The sequence below is a fragment of the Oncorhynchus clarkii genome, chromosome 12, assembly GCF_045791955.1.
Source record: "Oncorhynchus clarkii lewisi isolate Uvic-CL-2024 chromosome 12, UVic_Ocla_1.0, whole genome shotgun sequence".
NCBI lineage: Eukaryota > Metazoa > Chordata > Actinopteri > Salmoniformes > Salmonidae > Oncorhynchus > Oncorhynchus clarkii.
The window spans coordinates 10,696,192-10,715,462 of NC_092158.1; the positions used below are offsets into that span (position 1 = coordinate 10,696,192).

General features: G+C 41.5%; 1 protein-coding gene across 1 annotated transcript; it reads left to right on the forward strand.

Moving 5' to 3' along the window:
• The first annotated feature begins 3,099 nt into the window (after window positions 1-3,099).
• LOC139422697 (complexin 4a) lies at window positions 3,100-16,944 on the forward strand. The gene is made up of 3 exons (XM_071173921.1): window positions 3,100-3,602; window positions 9,624-9,711; window positions 15,219-16,944. Exons 1-3 carry the CDS (start codon window positions 3,442-3,444, stop codon window positions 15,444-15,446), a joined length of 477 nt encoding a protein of 158 aa, XP_071030022.1. The 5' UTR covers window positions 3,100-3,441; the 3' UTR covers window positions 15,447-16,944.
• Window positions 16,945-19,271: the final 2,327 nt, after the last annotated feature.

The window sequence follows — 19,271 nt, forward strand, 5'->3', positions numbered from 1 at the left end:
AGCTGTCCAAGAGCCTGTTGGTGTCAGAACTATGGCTTGGATGGTTGGGGTCTGACGATTTCCTGGGCATTCTTTTCACACCGCCTGGTATAGAGGCTTTCCACTAGATGTTGGAAGTCCCCGCCCCAAATGTTCCAACATCTAGTGGAAAACCTTCCCAGAAGACTGGATGGAGGCTGTTATAGCAGCAAAGGTGGGGGACCAATTCCATATGAATGCAGATGATTTTGGAATGAGATGTTCGACAATCAGGTGTCCGCATACTTTTGGTCATGTAGTTTAACTTGTTTTGATTCAGCTGGTTATAGCAGCTGTGATGTGGATGCTGTTTCTCCTGAGCTACAGTATGATGTTAACCATTATATTTCCAGGTCACATCACCACCGTGACCTCTCACTAATCCTGATGGCATGTGTACAAATACCGGCTTTATCCTCTTGTCAGCCTCTGAGGGAATGTATGACAACATAGCGAGTGAAAAATTAACATTGTACCATAACAGGTAAAACATGTATCTTTTAATGGACACCACTGGTGGTGAATGTGTCTCAATCCACATACAGTACATTCGGAAAGTATTCAGGCCCCTTGACTTTTTCTACATTTGGTTACGTTACAGCCTTATTCTAAAATGGATTCAATATTTTTTTCCCCTCATCAATCTACACACAATACCCCATAATGACATCACAATACCCCATAATGACATCACAATACCCCATAATGACATCACAATACCCCATAATGACATCACAACACCCCATAATGACAAAGCAAAAACAGGTTTAGAAATTTTAGCAAATGTATTAGAAAAATAAAATATATATATCACATTTACATAAGTATTCAGACCTTTTACTATACTTTGTTGAAGCACCTTTGGCAGTGATTACAGCGTAGAGTCTTCTTGGGTGTGACGCTACAAACTTGGCACGTCTGTATTTGAGGAGTTTCTCCTCTTTTTCTCTGCAGATCCTCTCAAGCTCTGTCAGGTTGGATGAGTGTTAGAGGGATTTTGTTCCTATGTGTTCATTAACCAATGCAATTAATACACTCTGTCAGTTTCTAAGAATTTGTAAGGTTCTTATTTAAATAAAACGGACAGAGATCAGTCAACTTAGCCAATAGCGTTTATTCTCGAGAGCTCTGGTCATAATACCATGTACATTTGGTTTATATACCTCACATTTTTTCATAAATGTCCCTCCTCCTCAGATACAATGGCAACATAGTTCACAAGTCTTCTCACATTGTCTGCCACCTGTTAAACAATCTTCTACAAGCCCAAGGTCTCTCCCCTCCCTGGGTGGGGACAGAATGTCCTGTAAGGAACACAGTATTCCAGCCGGTCTGACGATAGCTCCATTTGTCTCTAACAAGGAACAGAAAGTCCTTGTTCTAATTCTTGACTAAAACTACACACATTAGATTTAGTGTTATGATTCCAATAAGATTCATACAATCATACAGTGACAGGGTAGTATTCGGTTAAGTTATATTTCTACTTTAAATGTATACATAATTTAGTCATTATACATATAAATCCCATAACAATGGGGATAGTCGCTGCACAGCTACTTTCAGGTCTCTCCAGAGATGTTTGATTGGGTTCAAGTCCGGGCTCTGGCTCGGCCACTCAAGGACATTCAGAGACTTGTCCCGAAGTCACTCTGGCGTTGTCTTGACTGTGTGTTTAGGGTCGTTGTCCTGTTGGAAGGTGAACCTTCACCCCAGTCTGAGGTCCTGAGCAGGTTTTCATCAAGGATCTCTTTGTACTTTGCTCCATTTATCTTTCCCTCGAGCCTGACTAGCCTGACTGTCACTGAAAAAGCTCCCCACAGCGTGATGCTGCCACCACGATGCTTCACCGAAGGGATGGTGCCAGGTTTCCCCACAGCATGATGCTGCCACCACCATGCTTCACCGAAGGGATGGTGCCAGGTTTCCCCACAGCATGATGCTGCCACCACCATGCTTCACCGAAGGGATGGTGCCAGGTTTCCCCACAGCATGATGCTGCCACCACGATGCTTCACCGAAGGGATGGTGCCAGGTTTCCCCACAGCATGATGCTGCCACCACCATGCTTCACCGAAGGGATGGTGCCAGGTTTCCCCACAGCATGATCACCCGCCTCCCCGCCACAGTACAGCACAGTACAGTACAACGCAGTACAGTACAGCACAGTACAGTGTAGCACAGTACAACGCAGTACAGTACAGCAAACTGCAATCAACAGTGTAGCTATAGAAAAGGGCAAATGCTATGGTTATAAAATTCAGCTTGTCTGTCTGTAATTTCATACCAATTATAAAGAACATCAGCGTTTGATGATAAGAATATGAAAGTATACAACCCAGCATTCTGCACACTCTGTACACAAATGTACGTTGCGTTATTCTTCATGCTGTTACATAAAGATTTCTTTATATAACTCCAGCCCTCAGCTCCCCCCACCCCCAGTTCCTCCAGCCCTCAGCCCCCCCTCAGTTCCCCCCACAGCTCCTCCAGCCCTCAGTCCCCCCCTCAGCTCCCCCCCAGCTCCTCCAGCCCTCAGCTCCTCCAGCCCTCAGCTCTTCCCCCCCCCCCAGTTCCTCCAGCCCTCAACAACCCCCCCCCCCCCCCCCCCCCCCCCCCACCACCCTTAGCTCCTCCAGCCCTCAGCTCCCCTTCCTCCCCCCAAGCTCAGCTCCTCCAGCCCTCAGCTCTCTTTCCTACCCCCACTCTCAGCTCCTGCAGCCCTCAGCTCCCCCTCCTCCCCCCACCCTCAGCTCCTCCAGCCCTCAGCTCCCCCTCCTCCCCCCACCCTCAGCTCTTCCAGCCCTCAGCTCCCCCTCCTCCCCCCACCCTCAGCTTCTCAGCTCCTCCAGCCCTCAGCTCCCCCTCCCCCCAACTCATCCAGGATATAAACAGATATCTCTGGCAGATGGGAGGGGCCAAACCTTGTTCAGTAATGTGATTAACTAGCAGTGGGCGGGCGGATGCAACAACTAATGTGACAGGGGAACAAGAATGTCTTGGGATCTTGAAATCCCAAAAATTTGACTGTGACCTTTTGCATTGTGCTATACACCAATTCTGTCATTGATTGAACCTGTCCCATTTATCAATATCAATCCTTAAAGTTGTGTGTTAAAAATAGAGGCAGAAAACCAGGCCATCTGCCTCTTAGCATCGTGGGGCTGTAGTGAGGTTTAATCCAGATTACGGCTGACCGTATTTTTTGTTGTTGGTGTCTGTTCCCTAGCCGTCAGTGCATCCTTCATTACACACCCAGGCAGCAGGACAGGTTAGCTAGACAGAATATACAGGATCCCATTGGACCTAACCAACCGCTAGCAATCCCAACCCAACCTTAGAAGCCAGGGAAGCAACTAGTCCTATTTACAATAATATAATATCTATATATCCTAGTACAGCAGAACTCTATAGGGGATCAAGATGTTCCTAATCAAGACCATGATGCCTAACCCACTGGCTGGTTTGAATCCTATGGGTGGAGGAGAGGAGGAAGCGGAGGCGGCCCCTGCAGACCCGGCCAAGGCAGCAGGGATGACACGCGAGGAGTATGAGGAGTACCAAAAACAGTTGGTGGAGGAGAAGTAAGTAACCTGCCCTGACTGCCGAGTTACCTCCATTTTGTTTTGGTGTTGTTGGATCATGAATGGCTATGAGACAACATGGCTGGCTAACTCTACAGAGTGTCGGCTCCACCTATTCTATCTGACCTTGACAAGCACCATGCAGCAATTCTGCAGGAAATCACCTTGCAAATGATTCGTTAATTTGAAAAGTTGTTGAATTCATAACTTAAATTTATCAACATTTATTCCTGATGTTACAGATTACAATTGGTTTCTTTTTGCATTATTTATTTTCTTGATGGTTTTGTCACTCAAGGTCAGAGCAGACACCTTAACTCAAACTGCAATTTTTACAACCACGACCACCATTACACAATTCATCTCTGATCGTTGACCCTCTGCTGTGATATCAACAATGTTTTTTTAGAAGCCAGACTGGCTTACTGACATTGAATTTGAATAACACTCAAAAGGATCAGTGGTCTGTAAAATGGTCTGTAAAATGGTCTGTAAAATTAGAAAACTGAATTCAGTTCAGTCTAATTTAGAGCCTGAACTATTAAGACTCCAGGAGGATTTTAAAATGGCTGCTGAATTTCACCCATCGTGATTTAATTTAACTGCGACGTTGTAGGAGGAGCTTTGATGGTGAAGTGAAAAATCACAGATCAAAAGTAATCTTACTGCCTATGTCTATCTCGAATCATTTCAACACTCTGTCCAGTTTATTCATCCATATCCACAATTTCAGACAGGTACTAGTTGACAAACAGGAGGAAGAGCTCATAACTGTGGGTTCACCGCCATGGCAGCCATTTTGTTTTATTATGTAAAATGATTTGGCTGCTGCCGAGTAGGGCATGTTCAGTGACTGTCCAAAACATTAACTCGCAATCTCTGGATTCTATTAAATTAGATTCAAATTGTATGTTACATCACAGCATAGTTGAAAGATACTGTATGGCGTGTAGAAATACAAAGAGTGTGGTCAGCAGAGATAGGTGGGATGGGCTGAGGGAAACTGAGGGTTGGGATTTGGAACTGGCGACAACAGAGGGAGAGGTTTTTTTGGGTGGGGGAGGGGGGTCTTGGATGGTTGATGGGTCTGGCTGTTAGGATCTTGGGCTGGTGGCTGCTAGGTCGCTGGTTCGGGTCCCCGTTTTGACTTGGTGGGAGATCTTTTGACGTGCCCTTGAGCTGGGCACTTGACCCTGGTTGCTCCTGTGGGTCTCTCTGGATGGGAGTCTTTTAGATGACCGAATGCCAATGTTGAGCTGCTTCGCTGCGGGTAGATTGTATGTTTAAACATTCAATAAAATTAAGATTTTTTTTACATTTATTTAAGCAATCAACAAATGAGACCATAAAGGTTACATTATTTGTGTGTAATAATTTTCTATATTGCAACAAAATATAGCATAGCCTTAGCCTAACACTGACATGTTACAAGCATTTCGCTACACTTGCAATAACATCTGCTAACCATGTGTATGTGACCAATAACATCTGCTAACCATGTGTATGTGACCAATAACATCTGCTAACCATGTGTATGTGACCAATAACATCTGCTAACCGTGTGTATGTGACCATTAACACCTGCTAACCATGTGTATGTGACCAATAACATCTGCTAACCGTGTGTATGTGACCAATAACATCTGCTAACCATGTGTATGTGACCAATAACATCTGCTAAACATGTGTATGTGACCAATAACATCTGCTAACCATGTGTATGTGACCAATAACATCTGCTAACCATGTGTATGTGACCAATAACATCTGCTAACCATGTGTATGTGACCAATAACATCTGCTAACCATGTGACCAATAACATCTGCTAACCATGTGACCAATAACATCTGCTAACCATGTGACCAATAACATCTGCTAACCATGTGTATGTGACCAATAATAATATTTGATTTAATTTGACATGTTGATGTTTTACAGAAATATAATCTTCTGATGGACGCTTCAGCAAAACCAGATTATGTAACCAGATTATGTAACCAGATTAGCCCTTCCTCCCATGATTTAGTGAACTATTCTGTTGTCGTCTGGTGGAAAATGGCTGCACATAGATCTGATGCTAAATGTTAAAGCACTTTTACTTAAAGCCTGCAGTTATAATGCATTATAAGAGCGTGTATGACCACCTCATAACCATCTTGTATTCCTCATTTTGTGTTGGGTGTCTTCGGCCTATGACTCTCAGAGCAGAGCAGGAGTTAGTGTTATACAGTGAGTGTACAAAACATTAGGAACACCTTGCTAATATTGAGTTGACCCCCTTTTGCCCTCAGAACAGCCTCAATTCATTGGGAAACTGCAAGGTGTCCAACGCGTTCCACAGGGATGCTGGCCCATGTTGACTCCAATGCTTCCTAAAGTTGTGTGAAGTTGGCTGGATGTCCTTTGGGTGGTGGGTCATTCTTGATACACACGGGAAACTGTTGAGCGTGAAAAACCCAGCAGCGTTGCAGTTCTTGGCACACTCAAACTGGTGCGTCTGGCACCTACTACCATACCCCGTTCAAAGGCACTTAAATATTTTGTCTTGCCCATTCACCCTCTGAATGGCACACATACACAATTCATGTCTCAATTGTCTCAAGGCTTAAAAATCCTTCTTTAACCGGTCTCTTCATCTACACTGATTTGAAGTGGATTTAACAAGTGACATCAATAAGGATTCATAGCTTTCACCTGGATTCACTTGTTCAGTCTATGTCATGGTAATGTTTTGTACAATCAGTGTACTGTTTCTGTGTTGGGTAATTTGTCCTAATCCTCAATCTGGCCCAAACCCTCAATCTGGCCAACTAATAATCCTCACGTTTAATTGGCTAGGGGAAACAGTTCCCTCTCCACAGCGACCAATGAGGTTGGCACATATACATGCTGCCCTATATACATAGACTTGAAATCACTGACCACTTTAATAATGGAACACTAGTAACTTTAATCATGTTTACATATTTTGCATTACTCATCTCATATGAACAACACCATTCAAAAGTTTGGGGTCACTTAAGACATTTCCTTGTATTTTAAAGAAAAGCTTATTTTGTTTGTCCATTTAAAATAACATCAAAGTGATCAGAAATACAGTGTAGAAATTGTTAATGTTGTAAATTACTATTCTAGCTGGAAACGGCAGATTTTTAAAATGGAATGTCTACATAGGCATACAGAGTCCCATTATCAGGAACCATCACTCCTGCGTTCCAATGGCACGTTGTGTAATCCAAGTTTATAATTTTAAAAGGCTGATTGATCATTAGAAAACACTTTTGCAAATATGTTAGCACAGCTGAAAATTGTTGTCCTGTTTAAGAGCAAATAAACTGTCCTTCTTTCGGCTAGCTGACTATCTGGAGCATCAGCATTTGTGGGTTCAATTACAGGATCAGAATGACCAGAAACAACGGCCTTTCTTCTGAAACTCGTCAGTCTATTCTTGTTCTGAGAAATGAAGGCTATTCCATGCGAGAAATTGCCAAGAAACTGGAGATCTCGTACAATGCTGTATACTGCTCCCTTCACAGAACAGGGCCCTAGGGAATCCCATAGGGCTCTGGCCAAAATAAATAATATGTTGTATTGTCACATACACCCGATAAGTGCAGTGAAATGTGTTATTTTTCAGGGTGAGAGAGGGTCACCTTGTCTGCTCGAGTATTCAAAACAGCATTCTTCTGGTTATCGGCCCAACGCTCTAACCACTAGGCTAGTGCATTATATAGAGAAAAGGGCTCTAACCGCTAGGCTAGTGCATTAGAGAATAGGGCTCTAACCGCTAGGCTAGTGCATTAGAGAATAGGGCTATAACCGCTAGGCTAGTGCATTATATAGAGAATAGGGCTATAACCGCTAGGCTAGTGCATTATATAGAGAATAGGGCTCTAACCGTTAGGCTAGTGCATTATATAGAGAATAGGGCTCTAACCGCTAGGCTAGTGCATTATATAGAGAATAGGGTTATAACCGCTAGGCTAGTGCATTATATAGAGAATAGGGCTATAACCACTAGGCTAGAAGTGCATTAGAGAATAGGGCTCTAACCACTAGGCTAGAAGTGCATTAGAGAATAGGGCTCTAACCGCTAGGCTAGTGCATTATATAGAGAATAGGGCTCTAACCACCAGGCTAGTGCATTATATAGAGAATAGGGTTATAACCGCTAGGCTAGTGCATTAGAGAATAGGGCTCTAACCGCTAGGCTAGTGCATTAGAGAATAGGGCTATAACCGCTAGGCTAGTGCATTATATAGAGAATAGGGCTATAACCGCTAGGCTAGTGCATTATATAGAGAATAGGGCTCTAACCGCTAGGCTAGTGCATTATATAGAGAATAGGGCTCTAACCGTTAGGCTAGTGCATTATATAGAGAATAGGGCTCTAACCGTTAGGCTAGTGCATTATATAGAGAATAGGGTTATAACCGCTAGGCTAGTGCATTATATAGAGAATAGGGCTATAACCACTAGGCTAGAAGTGCATTAGAGAATAGGGCTCTAACCACTAGGCTAGAAGTGCATTAGAGAATAGGGTTCTAACCGCTAGGCTAGTGCATTATATAGAGAATAGGGCTCTAACCGCTAGGCTAGTGCATTATATAGAGAATAGGGTTATAACCGCTAGGCTAGTGCATTAGAGAATAGGGCTCTAACCACAAGGCTAGTGCATTTTATAGAGAATAGGGCTCTAACTGCTAGGCTAGTGCATTATATAGAGAATAGGGCTCTAACTGCTATGCTAGTGCATTATATAGAGAATAGGGCTCTAACTGCTAGGCTAGTGCATTAGAGAATAGGGCTCTAACTGCTAGTGCATTAGAAAATAGGGCTCTAACCACTAGGCTAGTGCATTATATAGAGAATAGGGCTCTAACCGCTAGGCTAGTGCATTATATAGAAAATAGGGCTATAACCGCTAGGGTAGTGCATTATATAGAGAATATGGAGCCACTTGGATCGCAACCAAGGATTCTCATAACTATTATCCTAAAGTCAATACACTAATGAGTTGACCAAGCGTTGTATAATCTGACTGCCCAATGCCTAATGACATGCTACGGGTTGTGATGACATGCTACGGGTTGTGATGACATGCTACGGGTTGTGGTGACATGCTACGGGTTGTGATGACATGATATGGGTTGTGCTGACATGCTACGGGTTGTGAAGACATGCTACGGGTTGTGATGACATGCTACGGGTTGTGATGACATGCTACGGGTTGTGCTGACATGCTACGGGTTGTGTTGACATGCTACGGGTTGTGTTGACATGCTACGGGTTGTGAGAACATGCTACGGGTTGTGAGAACATGGTGCGGGTTGTGAGGACATGCTGCGGGTTGTGAGGACATGCTACGGGTTGTGATGACATGCTACGGGTTGTGTGACATGCTACGGGTTGTAATGACATGCTACGGGTTGTGTGACATGCTACGGGTTGTGTTGACATGCTACGGGTTGTGTAAAGCCATAATAAGGACACAGGAGGAAAGCTGTTGAAACGTTGGTTTAATCAATTACTATCATTGGAGCCATAGACTTTACAGCTTTTGATTTTTCTAAATAGGAGGAAAGCAAGCAGCACATTAGATGATAAAGTCATAAATAGTAACTATTTATTATAGCAGCCAGCCCAGACATCCTCCATGTTCTCTTTTCAAATTCCGGAAGAATCATATGACTGAACAGTGAGAATATGTAGTGTGAACCTCCTTACCTCTTTACCTAAACCCGATGGTTTACCCCTGAGACATGTAGCATGTCGTTAAGGTCAACCTCCGTAAGCGCTGCATCCTCTTAGCTTCACAGTATCATGTGTTGCATTAGTATGGTATATTAATTGTCCCTTTGGTTGAAACAAGATCCTACTCAGACCGTTATTGTTGTATGAATACAAATGAAACAAGTATACAGTATGCATGCATATAAAGTTATCCATTATGTGGTCACACTATATATAAATTAATTCATCAATCAGTTAATCAATCATTTATTTTCTCTGTTGTTCAGGATGGAAAGAGATGCCGACTTCTTACACAAGAAAGCTGAGAGGGCAACTCTGCGGGTGTGCCTACGAGACAAGTACAGACTCCCAAAGGTGACAACCCATTCCTCCTGAATTACAATCTGTTCAGCCCCCTGTGACAACCCATTCCTCCTGAATTACAACCTGTTCAGCCCCCTGTGACAACCCATTCCTCCTGAATTACAACCTGTTCAGCCCCCTGTGACAACCCATTCCTCCCGAATTACAATCTTTTCAGCCCCCTGTGACAACCCATTCCTCCTGAATTACAACCTGTTCAGCCCCCTGTCACTAGTCACTCTCTAGAGTAGATGATTTCAACTTTACTTTGCTTCCTGAATTCTGCACTGTTTTATGTTATACTGTATGTTTACATACTGTAGAGCAAATGTTAAAATAGAAAACACGTTCATTGCTCAGATGCAGAGACCTTTGGATGGAACAATGAGGTTATGTAATTTTACATTTAAAATGTATTTAACTAGGCAAGTCAGTTAAGAACATTAAGAACAAATTCTTATTTACAATGACGGCCAACCCCGGATGACACTGGGCCAATTGTGTGCCGCCCTATGAGACTCCCAAACTCGGCCGGTTGTGATACAGCCTGGATTCGAAACAGGGTGTCTGTATTGACGCCTCTAGCGCTGTGGTGAACACCTCAGTGGTTGAGCCTGACCTGCAGTGGTTGATGTTTACAGGCTAGACTCTGTTTTTATCCCTTGGCCTAGTACATGGGCAGTTTACCTTAGGCCGTACAGCGGGAGGTGGAGGTGGCTAACTGCCAGCAGATTACGGTGAAGGCAGGATGTTCCATAAAAGGTCTGGAGACTTGACATGGTGTCCTGTATTGTGCCGCGGGCTTAAAACAAGACCAGAAGCCATCTGCTCTGCTAGGTGTTAATGTGTCTCTGGGGAGTGAAGACAGTGTTGGTTGAGCGACGTTGACAGCCACAACAACCACATCTAGGTTAGATTCTGTAGAATAATCTACGGAATCTGTTTGGATCTATTGATAGCTGCTTGATAAGGAAGATATTGTTAACCAGTTGTTATGACGAGCGAAAATAAGGTACAGTTGGATTTCTGATTTTACATACGTCATTACTGAAAGAAAAGACAGTTCAATGTTCTAACCATTTGATTTGTATAGCTATATTACCACTACCATGTATAAAGCTGTGCTTACAGTAGCAAAAAGCAGAATATATATTAATATTATTTAAGTATTGAAAATAAATCATCCTGACTGAGGTGAACGTAAATGGCTTCTGTGTTTGCTTTTTGCAGAATGCCTCTCACAAGTCATTCAGTTCAATATTCAATCTTGTTGTTAGTTATTTTTATTTCTATATGTGGAACGACACTTCAAAACAATAGACAACATATTCATATTTCATGAATAGGTACTGACTCAGTTGTTTTGTTTGCGTGTTAGTTTAAATTGAAATGTTCATGACAAAGGCTATACAACCTATACAACGACTTGAGTCCAGCAAGTATAGTTTCACCATAACAGACAACCCAAAATATAGATTATTTTACATTTGATTAAAGGCATTGTACAAGACAGTCATCACAACTGATGAACACAATGAATGGTGGAATAATGTGATTGTATATAGTAACTGCAAAATCTGGCATGTTTAACTAATGGAATTAGTCTCTTGTGTAAGACTGTGGCGGACATCTTTAGAATCCTCACACCTGGCCGTCGTCATGGTTTACAACGGAAAGGCTAACGCAGGTTTCAGATCAGCCTTCCTGGAGTTTAGAATGGAGGTTCCAATAGGTTCTAGAATGGAAGTTCCAATAGGTTCTAGAATGGAGGTTTCAACAGGTTCTAGAATGGAGGTTCCAATAGGTTCTAGAATGGAGGTTTCAACAGGTTCTAGAATGGAGGTTTCAACAGGTTCTAGAATGGAGGTTTCAACAGGTTCTAGAATGGAGGTTCCAATAGGTTCTAGAATGGAAGTTCCAATAGGTTCTAGAATGGAGGTTTCAACAGGTTCTAGAATGGAGGTTTCAACAGGTTCTAGAATGGAGGTTTCAACAGGTTCTAGAATGGAGGTTCCAATAGGTTCTAGAATGGAAGTTCCAATAGGTTCTAGAATGGAGGTTTCAACAGGTTCTAGAATGTAGGTTTGAGGTTGCTGCAGTTTCTTCAGTTTCTTCTTCTTCTTTATTGCATTAAGTGTGCTCAAACTAAGGATCCCTAAGTGACCATTTGTTTTCACCAGTGAGGTATTAAAACGACGCTCATCCCGTGCCTTGCATGTGGTTGTGTGTAGTTATTGCAGGATACCAGGTTGTGTCAGAGGAACACCCTAAAAATTATCAAAGACTCCCTCCACTGTCTGTACTCTCTGCTGCCACACAGCAAGCGGTACCGGAGCGCCATACCTGGGACCTGAAAGCTCCTGAACAGCTTCTACCCCAAAGTTAAAAGACTGCTGAACAGTTAGTCAAATGGCTACCCGGACATTCTGCTTTTCACCCCCTACTTATATCTACATATAACCTCAATCAATCACCTAACCAAACCTACATGTACATATAACCTCAATCAATCACCTAACCAAACCTACATGTACATATAACCTCAATCAATCACCTAACCAAACCTACATGTACATATTACCTCAATCAATCACCTAACCAAACCTACATGTACATATTACCTCAATCAATCACCTAACCAAACCTACATGTACATATTACCTCAATCAATCACCCCAACACCCTCATACCTCACTCCCTACTTATATCTACATATAACCTCAATCAATCACCTAACCAAACCTACATGTACATATTACCTCAATCAATCACCTAACCAAACCTACATGTACATATTACCTCAATCAATCACCTAACCAAACCTACATGTACATATTACCTCAATCAATCACCTAACCAAACCTACATGTACATATTACCTCAATCAATCAATCACCTAACCAAACCTACATGTACATATTACCTCAATCAATCACCTAACCAAACCTACATGTACATATTACCTCAATCAATCACCCCAACACCCTCATACCTCAGTACACTGACTCGGTACCGGTACTTTATAGCCTTTATATACCCTCGTCATTGTTATTTTATCGGGTTACTATATATATATTACATCTATTTGGAAATGTTCCTACTTTTTAACTGCATTGTTGGGAAAGGGGTCGTAAGTAAACATTTCACAGTGAAGTCTACACTTGTTGTATTCGTCTCATTTATTTGATGTTTCTCCGTGTTTTACTAGCTAATCTAACATCTGTCTCTACAGAGCGAGACAGGATGATAGAGGTTGTCTGTCTGCCTCGGTAGCTAATCTAATGTACTGCAAAGCACTTTGTGACAACTGCTGACATAAAAACATCAGTTATGAATGAATTTGATTTATTTGTATTGATTTCATTGATAGATTGATTTATTGATTGATTGTCTGTGTTGGTCTAGCTGTAGTATGGTATCTTTCTATCACACTAGCTAATCTGATGTCTGTGCTGGCCCCTAAAGAGACCAGAGTGTAACTGTAGAAGATATCTCTGTCTCACACGCGGACGCTGTGTTGTTGATGTCTTGTTTCTACAGATCCAGCATGAGGCAGGAGTATAGCTGCAGTAGGCTGTCTGTCTCATTAGTTAATCTGACGCCTGTGTTGGCCTCTACATAAACACACGAGTACAATGGCAAGAAAAAGTATGTGAACCCTTTTGAATTACCTGGATTTCTGCATAAATTGGTCATCAAATTTCATCCGATCATCTAAGTCACAACAATAGACTAACACAGTATGTTTAAACTAATAACACACAAATGATTGTATTTTTCTTGTCTATATTGAATATATCGTTTAAACATTCACAGTATAGGTTGGAAAAAGTATTTGAACCCCTAGGCTGACTTCTCCAAAAGCTAATTGGAGACAGGAGTCAGCTAACCTGGAGTCCAATCAATGAGATGAGATTGGAGATATTGGTTAGAGCTGCCCTGCCCTGTAAAAAAAACCACTCACAAATTTGAGTTTTCTATTCACAAGAAGCATTGCCTGATGTGAAATATGCCTTGAACAAAAGAGATCTCAGAAGACCCAAGATTAAGAATTGTTGACGTGGATGAAGCTGGAAAGGGTTACAAAGTATCTCTAAAAGCCTTGATGTGCATCACGCCACAGTAAGACAAATAGTCTATACATGGAGAAAGTTCAGCACTGTTGCTACTCTCTCTAGGACTGGCCGTCCTGCAAAGATGACTGCAAGAGCACAGCGCAGAATGCTCATTGAGGTTAATAAGAATCCTAGTGTCAGCTAAAGACTAACAGAAATCTCTGGAACATGCTAACATCTCTGTTGACGAGTCTACGATACGTAAAACATTAAACAAGAACGGTGTTCATGGGAGGACACCACGGAAGAAGCCACTGCTGTCCAAACAAAAACATTTCTGCACGTCTGAAGATTGCAAAAGAGCACCTGGATGTTCCACAGCTCTACTGGCAAAATATTATGTGGACAGATTATTTGGAAGGAATACACAACACTATGTGTGGAGGAAAAAAGGCACAGCACACCAACATCAAAACCTCATCCCAACTGTAAAGTATAGTGGAGGGAGCATCATGGTTTGGGGCTGCTTTGCTGCCTCAGGGACTGGACAGCTTGCTATCATCGGCGGAAAAATGAATTCCCATGTTTTTCAAGACATTTTGCAGGAGAATGTAAGGCTATCTGTCTGCTAACTATAGCTCAACAGAAGTTGGGTGATGCAACAGGACAACGGCCCAAAACACAAAAGTAAATCAACAACAGAATGGCTTCAAGAGAAGAAAATACACCTTCTAGAGTGTCTTGACCTCAACCCGATTGAGAGGCTGTGGCATGACCTCAAGAGAGCGGTTCACACCAGACATCACAAGAACATTGCTAAACTGAAACAGTTTTGTAAAGAGGAATGGTCCAAAATTCCTCCTGACCATTGTGCCGGTCTGATTCACAACTACAGAAAACGTTTGGTTGAGGTTATTGCTTCCAAATGAGGGTCAACCAGTTATTAAATCCAAGGGTTCACATTCTTTCCCCACCCTGCACTGTGAATGTTTACACGGTGTGTTCAATAAAGACATGAAAACATATAATTGTTTGTGTGTTATTAGTTTAAGCAGACTGTGTTTGTCTATTGTTGTGACCTAGATGAAGATCAGATACAATTTTATGACAAATTTATGCAGGAGTCCAGGTAATTCCAAAGGATTCACATACGTTTTTCTTGCCCCCGTAGGAGGTTGTTTATATCTGTATCGGTCTCTCCCTTTAAAGGCCGAGTAGTAGGTTCAGGCTGTCTGTCTGTCTCACTTGCTAATCTAATGTCTGCATTGGTCTTTTAGTGGGAGAAGGGCAGCGAGCAGTAACTAACGATGCTAGCTAATGTAAAATCCCTATTGTTTCTCTAACAGAGCGAGCAGGACGAGAACATGATCTCTGTCTATCTTACTAGCTGATGTCCTGACCTAATAATAACATTACAAGCTATAAAATAAATATAATGTCTGTATCGGTCTCTACTCTCTCCAGAGCGAGCAGGACGATAACATGCTGGCCATGGCTGGAGACGACGTGGACGTACCCGAGGAGCTGCTCAAGATGGTGGACGAGGATGCCACGGAGGAGGAGGACAAGGACTCCATCTTGGGTGGCATTCAGAACCTCCAGAACATGGACATGGACCAGCTCAAGGAGAAGGCCTCGGCCACCGTGACGGAGATGAAAGCCAAGGCAGAGGAGAAATGCTCTGTCATGTAAAATAAAAATAAAATGGAAGATTTCACTTCATGAACAGCCGGTCCCAATTCTAGCCCGATTCGATCCCTTGGCCCTAACCCTTCAATGTTTGCAGATCTGAAGGTGGAAAAATATGGTGGAAGCTGTACCACCACACTGCCTATACTTATTAAGACCATTAGACATGCTAACATAGAGGTGTAAGGGAACAAGGGGGAGGGAAAGGGAGTGATTTAGGACCGACTGTAAACAAACCGATCCAATAAGAATCTCCACTCTCCACCCAGCAGACCTGGGTTTAAAATAAGTATCTGAGCTATTTTAAAGCTCCTATGCTCAACTGGTGGACCACATCTATTTATTGTTAAAAAAATGGAACTCGATCGGGCTTTGACCCCTGGTATCATTTAAACACACATAAGACGTGTAGAACTGCAGGAAATTAGCTTCGAAACAGCAACAAAATTCTCTGTCCCATGTGAAATGTGTAGAACTGCAGGAAATTAGCTTTGAAACTGCAACATTTTCTCTCCGCCAACAAGAGGGGTGTGAACAGTTTGGGGTCCAATGGGTTGTGAGGTAGGGTTCGTTACTACGCCGATAAATGACATTATCCATCTGGACCTTATCCACATAGAAAATTTGTTTGACCGGACCTTCTCAACTAGTACTTGAGTACCCCTGTTTTAAAGTCTCCTTTGAGTGTTTTGATTGAGCCTGTCTGGGGAGTGCCAGATGGACGGGCCGAGTTGGTTTGCACTTTTGGTACCATTCCATTGGCTCCATAAAAGCTCAATCAAGCTCAGCTGAAAGAAAACAGATACTATTTGAACCCAGGTCTAAGAGAGTCCTCTATCTCCCCCTATCAATGATCAAAGCTGTGAAATCTGCTTGGCGACATCCAATGGTAGCAGGTCTTCGCTGAAATGGAAGTTAATTTCCCAAACAACTTCTTGTGTGAATCGGTTTATGTTTTGAAGTCTCCCTGTAATTTGCTGTTTGTTTAACTTGTAAAAGTACGTATTTTTTTGTATGTGTGTGAATGAATGCTGTTTTAGATTGTTTCTCCCCAATTTGTGTTATTCTCCATGTTTCATCTGTTAATTAGGAAATGATGGCACTCATGATGGCCACTTCTTTTACACTTTTTTCAACTGACAGTATTTTGGACAGTTGCAAAATGCATTCTGTTGTATATCCTCCTCCACACACACAATAGTAAATCTTTGACAATCACCTCTATCAATGTTTATCCAAAACAACGAGCATAAAACACGCCTGTAAGAGATAAATACTTGCAGTTTTGCACAATCCATCATTTAAATAAAATATACAGTCTTTATTCCATAATTAAACAAACTGTACATTAACATTGACTGACACACTGGAGTACTAATGTTAAGGATATTGGATTACTCTAAAATATATGTATATTAAATGTAAGGTTATGTTGTGCTGTTAGAATTATACATGTTCATGCAGAAGCCAATGACAAATAAAACGACTGACTTGTATAAAATGGCTGACTATTTGACATTATTTCTCTTATAGCTGTTCACAGATCCAAAGCCTTCTATTCACAAATACATATATTCCTAAAGGGTGATATAACAGACAGAAATCGAAAGAAACTCTATATTAGATTTTAAATATGTGAATTAGACTAGCACACTATCAGAGACTGAATAAAGGAATGGGTCTTCAATTAATTTGAGATTATTTAGCAACTGTTGTTAGGGTAGGTTTAGGTCGGGTGAAGAATCCCTCCATGTTGTGAGTTTCACGTGAGTTCAATGTTCAGAATGCCTTGGATTCAGAATGCCTTGGATTCAGAATGCCTCGGATTCAGAATGCCTCGGATTCAGAATGCCTCGGATTAAGAATGCCTTGGATTCAGAATGCCTTGGATTAAGAATGTCTTGGATTCAGAATGCCTTGGATTCAGAATGCCTTGGATTAAGAATGCCTTGGATTCAGAATGCCTTGGATTAAGAATGCCTTGGATTCAGAATGCCTTGGATTCAGAATGCCTTGGATTAAGAATGTCTTGGATTCAGAATGCCTTGGATTCAGAATGCCTTGGATTCAGAATGCCTTGGGTTGGGAATGTTCTGGTAAAACATTAGCAGTTAATAGGATGAAGGTTGCCGAGGAGGTTGTCCCACCTCATCAGGTTAACAGCTTATGTCAGACTCTCAAATGATTTGGATTGGACTCAGTTAGCTAGAAAACTAGACAAGACAAGTTGCGTTCAAGTTTCCACAGAAGGTTAGAGTTATATAGGGGGAATGAAAGACATATTTTCTGTATCTTGATGAAATCATATAGCCAGTATTTTATTTTAGAAACCCACACATCACATATTCCTCATTAGAGTAGTTGGAACCTCCTCAAAGGTGTGAGAATAGATCATCACATACTAGTGTGAGCCAGCTAGATGACTGCTTTTCAACAGACAGAGCAATGTCAAAGGTACAATAACAGCAAATAAAAACTGTTCTATATAATATCCAGCTATCAAATTGCTCATACGGTTGTCAAGGCCAAGGATCAATAGACTCATTGAGGATTTTTTAAATTAAATTGAAATGCTTGACATTAATTTACTAAATGGACATGAACCATGTCCCCCCCCCCCCCCCCCCAGCCCTGGATATTGTAATTAATATTGTGAACTACAAATATGGTAATGACTCAAGAGTCCAATAACCCTTTTATATCCAATATGCATCCCCTAATTGTAACTAAAACATATATTTAAGTTACAAGCCTGTGTTGTAAAGCTACAGTATATCGACAAGCTACAGTATATCGTGACTGCAAGTTCCCAGCACACTAGATCCATCTCTCCTTGTGCAGTGCCTACCGGACTCTTTAGCAAACAGAGGATAATGTTACCTTCTGCAATTAGGAAAAGCTAAATAGTTTTAAGGGTTTTACCTCTTTAGAGAAAGAAAAAAACAAATCCTCTTAATCAGCATGTGGGCCAGGGATTACCAAACTGCTGTCAATCTTTGTTTAGTGTTAATTACACATATCCCCCACAATATTGAGGAAGTTAAGACATTTTATTTGCACCTCAATGGCAGGCCCACTGGGCCACTGGGCTAAACTAAGGTCTGTATGGTTAACCTCTCACATAATAAGGTTATATACTGTATAGGCCTAAAGATGTAACGATGTAACTACGGTGTGAACTATGACCTCTCAAGTGGTTAGTTAATGGAGCAGAAACTGTCGTGGCTTTCTTGTTCACAGATAATAGGCTACAACCGGCTTACACAGGCCACTCAACTCATTCAACACATTCAACCCAACTTGAAATATGTCCAATTATCAAGACAACTTGGCTGTAGCCTAACATGGATAACACTTACAGCTGTTGCTAATCACATATTATATTATTGTGTGTTTTGGTTGCCAGGTTAATCAACTAATTTAATAGAATTTAAAAAAGAGCATTCATTCAATAAAACAACTGGACAATTAAACAAACACATGTATTTATTTCTTATTTATTTATGTATTTAACTAAATAAAACAATGACATAAAACAACTAGGCCTATTTTCAAGTTTTAAAAAAAAGACGACGTTTATTTTATTGAACATTAAAGTATTGGGAGGTGGCCGTGTAGACTTCGTCTCTGAGAAAACATGTAATACGCCGATGGGCCTATCGATAACTATTTAACTATTTCAACTCTTTTATATGTAGGTCCTAGGCCTGTTCATTAAACAAAAGAGCACATGACTTGTCTTCTTCTGCAATAATATCATTATCTCCTAAATGTGTGATTTGGTCACTTGTTTTGATAATAATCTATTCACCCTTTGATTAAGACACC

Coding starts and splice junctions, on each gene's coding strand:
- LOC139422697 (XM_071173921.1), top strand. CDS start 3,442: ATGTTCCTAATCAAGACCATGATGCCTAACCCACTGGCTGGTTTGAAT. Junction 3,603..9,623: donor AAACAGTTGGTGGAGGAGAA/GTAAGTAACCTG, acceptor TCTGTTGTTCAG/GATGGAAAGAGATGCCGACT. Junction 9,712..15,218: donor ACAAGTACAGACTCCCAAAG/GTGACAACCCAT, acceptor TACTCTCTCCAG/AGCGAGCAGGACGATAACAT.